Below are 6515 nucleotides of genomic sequence, written 5' to 3'. Positions count from 1 at the left end.
CCAATGGCATCTTGCTGTTAAAACATGTTCAGAACACCACCTAATCATCACCAACACACACTTCTGCCAGAAAAATTTAAAACAACCTGCAGGCACCCTCATTCTAACATTTGGCACCTCATTGACGACATTATCGTCTGTCAAAGAGACTGACACAAGGTACTTAACACCAGGTGATGACCAGTGCAGATGACTGCTGGACTGACCACTGCCTTATTTGTTCCACCCTGTCCATCCAACCTCACTGGAAAAGAGGGGTGCAGAAAAAGCAGAGCCGCCCAAAGCTCAACCTTGAAAGACTTACTGATACCCATCCTGCGGATGAGATGTTAACCGAGGTCCTGACTCACTGTGGTCATTAAAGATCCCATGGCACTTATCACAAAGAGTAGGGGGTTCCCCGGTGTCCTGGCAAAATTCCCAACCTGGCTCTCTCCATCCGGACACCTAATCATCCCCCATGTAACTGGCTCAATGACTCCTCCCTCGCCCCCTCAAGCTGATGTGTGGTGAGTGTTCTGCCGCAAAATGGCTGCCGTGCAACACCCAGGTGGTGCTACACATTGGTGGTGGTTGAAGTGAGTTACCCCCTTCACTGTGAAGTGCTTTGGGTGTCTAGAAAAGTGCGGTATAAATGTAATGATGATGATGATGATGATGATTATAACACCTCCTCTCGTACATCGATGCCCAAGCAGTATCCAGATGATATTGAAAGCCACTGGGATATGCTCAGGACTGCAATCACAGGCACATGTAAAACCACTTTTGGACATAAGACGAAGAACCACCAAGATTGGTTTGATGAGAATGACCTGGAAATCCAATGGTTAATCAATATCAAGAGACAAGCCTTTACCATCTGGTAGAATGACATCAATTGCCAAAATAAACGAGCTGCCCATGCAAGAGCAAAGTCAGCTGTCCAAAGCCGGGTCAGGGAATTGAAGAACCAGTGGTGGACAAAGAAGGCCCTTAAGATCCAGCACCTTGCAGGTGTTGGGGATACCAGAGGCTTCTTCAATGCTACTAATGCAATATACAGTCCCAGCCACCCCCCCCCCCTTCACTCCAAAGATGGGCATACACTGCTAACAGACAACGAGTCCACCAAAGAGAGGTGGAAAGAGCCCTAGCAGGGCCTTTTAAACCGGGACTCTAGCCCCAAGATGGATGCCCTCCAACAACTCCCTCAACAACCCAAAGAGGAGGACATGGCAGCACCACCTAGTCTAAGAGAAGTTCAGGATGCCATCAGGAAGATGAAAATCAGCAAGGCTGCTGGTCCTGATGGAATACTGGCAGAAGTACTGAGGGCAGGTGGACCTACACTCCTTAGGCATATCCATGCCCTACTACTTAAAATATGGGAAAAAGAGGAACTCCATGTGCAACTTAAGGATGTACTCATTTTCTCTATCTTTAAGAAAGGGGACAAAGCTGAGTGCTTTTTGACACGTCCCGTAGTTTATGTTGTCTCTCATTTGATATCTGTCTCTGGTCTGTAGGTACAAGGGCCAGATTGGAGCACATCTCATCCTGGGAGGAGTGGATTGTACTGGGAACCATCTCTACACAGTGGGGCCTTATGGAAGCATGAATAAAGTTCCTTACCTTGCAATGGGTAAGTCCCTCAGCACTGTCCATGTGTCATTTTTAGGAGGAGCTCATTTCTGTGGCGACATTAAACATCATTCACAACAGTTTCTAGCCGTTCCTATGTCACTCCATGTCTCGGATGCTCTTATTTTTTTAATCATACTATGATATTTTCGTTGTTCTATTTTTCTATCTTATTACTAAGATCCAAGCCCATTAAAAAAAAACTATTTCTGCTTTTTTGTCTGTTTGGGACCACCGGACAAACGCTAGAGATGTATTTTAGGGCAGGAGATTGGCTGAATGTAAATGTAAACTTTTCCCTTTGTGATCAGGATATGGTCGTTTTTTTTGTTACAGAATAAACATATTAGCTGAAAAGACCTATTAAACCCTTTTACACGTGTTATTTGCATATGGGCTGAATGTGGTATTGGTGTTAGCTGATGGTCCTTTGTGTTCATGCTAGGCTCTGGTTACCTGGCAGCTCTTGGCATCATGGAGGACAGATTCAAACCTGACATGGAGGTCGGTGGTCTGCACCGCTATGCACCCATGAAAGCTTTTGCTTTATGTGGTTACAATGAACAATGTTTTATTGATCATATGATAAACTAAGAGGAATAAAATCATTTTAACTTTCAGCTGATTTATATTAATATCTTGCAAGCACTGTAAATCGTGTCTGTAACTGTTGCTTGAGCCAACATACAATGTGGTTTGGGACCTATATCCATATCCTGGGCTATCTATAGTGCTGTTTCCCCGTTGTTGGTTCTCTCTACCGCACTCACAGTGTCAGATCTTCCCAGGATATGGACATTAGGTCCCAAACCACATACGTATATCTATAGTGCTGTTTCCCCGTTGTTGGTTCTCTCTACCGCACTCACAGTGTCAGATCTTCCCAGGATATGGACATTAGGTCCCAAACCACATATATCTATAGTGCTGTTTCCCCATTGTCGGTTCCCTCTACTGGACTCACAGTGTCAGATGTTCCCAGGATATGGACATTAGGTCCCAAACCACATACGTGTATCTATAGTGCTGTTTCCCCACTATCTGTTCCCTCTACTGGACTCACAGTGTCAGATGTTCCCAGGATATGGACATTAGGTCCCAAACCACATACGTATATCTATAGCGCTGTTTCCCCGTTGTTGGTTCTCTCTGCCGGACCCACAGTGTCAGATGTTCCCAGGATATGGACATTAGGTCCCAAACCACATACGTATATCTATAGTGCTGTTTCCCCGTTGTTGGTTCTCTCTACCGGACTCACAGTGTCAGATGTTCCCAGGATATGGACATTAGGTCCCAAACCACATACGTGTATCTATAGTGCTGTTTCCCCGTTGTCGGTTCTCTCTACCGGACTCACAGTGTCAGATGTTCCCAGGATATGGACATTAGGTCCCAAACCACATATATCTATAGCGCTGTTTCCCCGTTGTTGGTTCCCTCTACCGGACCCACAGTGTCAGATGTTCCCAGGATATGGACATTAGGTCCCAAACCACATACGTATATCTATAGTGCTGTTTCCCCATTGTCGGTTCCCTCTACTGGACTCACAGTGTCAGATGTTCCCAGGATATGGACATTAGGTCCCAAACCACATACGTATATCTATAGTGCTGTTTCCCCATTGTCGGTTCCCTCTACTGGACTCACAGTGTCAGATGTTCCCAGGATATGGACATTAGGTCCCAAACCACATACGTATATCTATAGTGCTGTTTCCCCGTTGTTGGTTCTCTCTACCGGACTCACAGTGTCAGATGTTCCCAGGATATGGACATTAGGTCCCAAACCACATATATCTATAGCGCTGTTTCCCCACTATCGGTTCCCTCTACCAGACCCACAGTGTCAGATGTTCCACCGTTTATCTCTGATGAGCTGTTGGAAAACGAGCTGTGGAGCTGTGGCAAATTCGCCAGTACTTTCAAAACTGTCAGTCTCGGATGTACAGATTCGAAGCTGAAACATGTTCAGTCACTTCGGGGACAGTTGTTTATGTTTTTGGACTCTGCAGTGCAGAGTCTGGAGGTTTCCGTCAGAGTTAGCTCGTACGTGTTGTATGCTGGTTTGGGGCAGTTGAAATGTTTCGAGTGTGGTGATGTTGGCCATGAGCAGTTCCCATGTCCGCATAGACAGCAAGCGGAGGCAGACACCGCAGATGCAAACATCCCGCCCAGTGTCTCCGAGACGGGAGAGGAGAACGGAGTCAGTCGGAAGAACAGCCTGCTCCACCGGTTGTAGATGAGGAAATAGGCTGTCGGCCTATGGCCTCGGTGCGGGGGGCAGAGCTTGCAGATACACTCGCAGCTGAGCAGGTGGCTGCGTCCAGCAGCTTGGCAGGGACGGAGGATTTGTTCAGTGGTGAGGGACAGTGTGAAGGGTGGAGGTAGACCTACGGATGGGAATACTGGGAGTGTAGAAGAGATTCCCAGCAGCCAGTAACAGGTGATGCCTAGGATATGGATTACGATTCATAGTCTGCTAGCGTGTCAGTTGGTGAAACGTCATACCGCAGCACCATGTGTATTCTCTGCAGGACATAAATGGTTTTCTGGATGAAACTTTAGGGAAGTCAGGAAAAAGTACATTCTAACATTTTTATTTTTTCTTATTTGATAGCGATAGTCGAGAGAGAGACAGAAAAGGCAGGGGATGACATGCAGCAAAGGCCCCAGGCTGGAATCGAACCCAGGCCACTGTAGTAAGGACTATGTGGGCTATGTTGACCCTGTGCAGGTTCTTACAGGCTCAGGATGGAGCATGCCTATTACAAAATGGTGGACATTCTGGAGGCTTTCAGCTTTAAATGGCAGCCAGGGGAGTATTGTGCTCGGTGGGAGACGATGAAGACCGGGTCTTCTCGTTCTAATTGGTGCACCGAGGGAAAGTCTTGGCTGTATTATTGGCTTGAGTTTTCACTTGCACGTATGGAGTTCATGTCCTTTTGTCTGTATACCTATTGTAGTGCTTAATAAAGGGCTTTGCAAATCTCTCTCTCTCTCTCCAGATGGAGGAGGCGAAGGAGCTGGTGCGTGACTCCATCCATGCGGGCATCATGAGTGACCTGGGCTCAGGCAACAACATTGACATCTGTGTGATCACTAGACAGGGCGTGGACTACATCCGACCCTACCGGGAGTCTGAGTTTAAAGACCACAGGTGAAATACAATAGTTGTAGTTCCTTTGTTCACAACTTGCAGATCAGGATGGCTTGGTGAGCGGCACTGTGTGTATGTTTGTGTTTTATCTGCAGCTCAGACTACTGCTGAAATATGAAGACAGCTAAATAGTGAAACTCAAACTATCCCCCCTCATACAGCAATTCAGTCCAATATCTCCCCAGTATGTACCGCCTCTATCACCTGGTTCTCCTCTATATCTACGTGCCATACTCTCAGGACAGTATTTTCAGCCAAGTTCTCTTGGGGCAATGCTCTGTAAATACACTCCTGTTAATATCCTCCGTTATTGTTTTTTTATGCACATCCGCTGCATATCTATATTCACATTACTACATGTAGCCTACTACACAACTGTACAGTTTCACTACTGTATAATTTCTCTTATCTGTACTAAATTAGTGTTTACCCTACAGCTTTTTAATGTCAGCACTATACTATACTTATCTATTTGTGTACTCATAGCCATGTGTGTGTGTGTGTGTGCTATAGTTCAGTATTTAACCTTAACTCCAATACTCTACAACCTGTTACTTAGATAATACTTAAATCATTTATTTCTATTGCATATCTATCTATCTATCTATCTATCTATCTGTCTGTCTGTCTGTCTGTCTGTCTGTCTGTCTGTCTGTCTGTCTGTCTATCTATCTATCTATCTATCTATCTAATCTATCTGTCTATCTGTCTGTCTTTGTCTGTCCATCCGTCCATCCGTCTGTCTGTGTGTCTATCTATCTTAAGCATGTCTCTCTGTCTAGCCATTGGTCTCTTATCTCTCGCTCTCTCTCTCTCTTTGCCAGGTTAAGGAAGTACAAGTACCGTCCAGGCACAACGGCAGTTCTGGCCGAGAAAGTAGTCCCGCTGAAGCTGGACGTTGTGGAGGAGACGGTTCAGCGGATGGATACAGCCTGAGCCGTGCCACACCTCGACGCGGCATACTAAATATTATTCTCAGCTGCTGAAGAAATGAAATAGCCTCCAACTTTTTTAAACAGTGCAAGGGACAGTCATTAATTTCTGGTACATGTATTACATACATATTTTGGTCATCACAAATACAATATTTTGATGTGATGAGCAGGCCACAGATGTATTTGAGATATCTCACTTTCAAACAGGTCCTGCACTACTGCTACGGTGGTGCTGCACCTCCATAGAGAATTATTTGGAATGTCCCACTTTAATAATACTGGATAGACGAAATGACAAACAGGTGTTCCTGATTCCTGACAGACACAGCACGGGGCGTCTGTGGGGTGGGACGGGGCAGGGGATTCTTGTACAAGGGTATGAATCACAGGCCTCTGCTATGTCCGGAGGATTATGATGCACTTTTAAATGTGAAATTTGTGCTCAAAATTTGAATAAAAATTACGTTTTACGAACAAATCTGACACCCTCATGCATTTGAATACTTTTCATGTTTTTAGTTCCATTTATTGCGTCGTAATATACTACCTCACCTAATAACTTTACGTTGTGTTGCCCTGCATTATAATAGACTAGATTAGATGATTCATTCATTCATTATCCAAACCACTTATCTCGCGGGGATGCTGGAGCCTATCCCAGATGGGATTAGATTAGACATGATAAAATTAGATTACATTATAACTGTACGAGTCCCCATACAGGACAGTGCATGGGCTAACAGTGGGATATACACTGTATATATAAAACATTATTATTCAGCAGATAACTACAAA

General features: G+C 45.1%; 1 protein-coding gene across 1 annotated transcript in view; it reads left to right on the top strand.

Moving 5' to 3' along the window:
* The window catches only part of psmb13a (proteasome 20S subunit beta 13a), a 12719-nt gene extending 6534 nt beyond the window's left edge, over positions 1-6185 (top strand). The window contains exons 5-8 of the mRNA XM_056298167.1: positions 1509-1624; positions 2069-2127; positions 4634-4785; positions 5610-6185. Of these exons, the coding sequence (XP_056154142.1) occupies positions 1509-1624; positions 2069-2127; positions 4634-4785; positions 5610-5721 (439 nt within the window). The 3' untranslated portion in view covers positions 5722-6185. The remainder of the gene's footprint in view (positions 1-1508; positions 1625-2068; positions 2128-4633; positions 4786-5609) is intronic.
* Positions 6186-6515: the final 330 nt, after the last annotated feature.

The sequence above is a fragment of the Lampris incognitus genome, chromosome 18 (genome assembly GCF_029633865.1).
Source record: "Lampris incognitus isolate fLamInc1 chromosome 18, fLamInc1.hap2, whole genome shotgun sequence".
NCBI classification, from domain to species: domain Eukaryota; kingdom Metazoa; phylum Chordata; class Actinopteri; order Lampriformes; family Lampridae; genus Lampris; species Lampris incognitus.
Note: the sequence above shows the minus strand (reverse complement) of the source record. Positions and strands in the feature narration are given on the sequence as shown.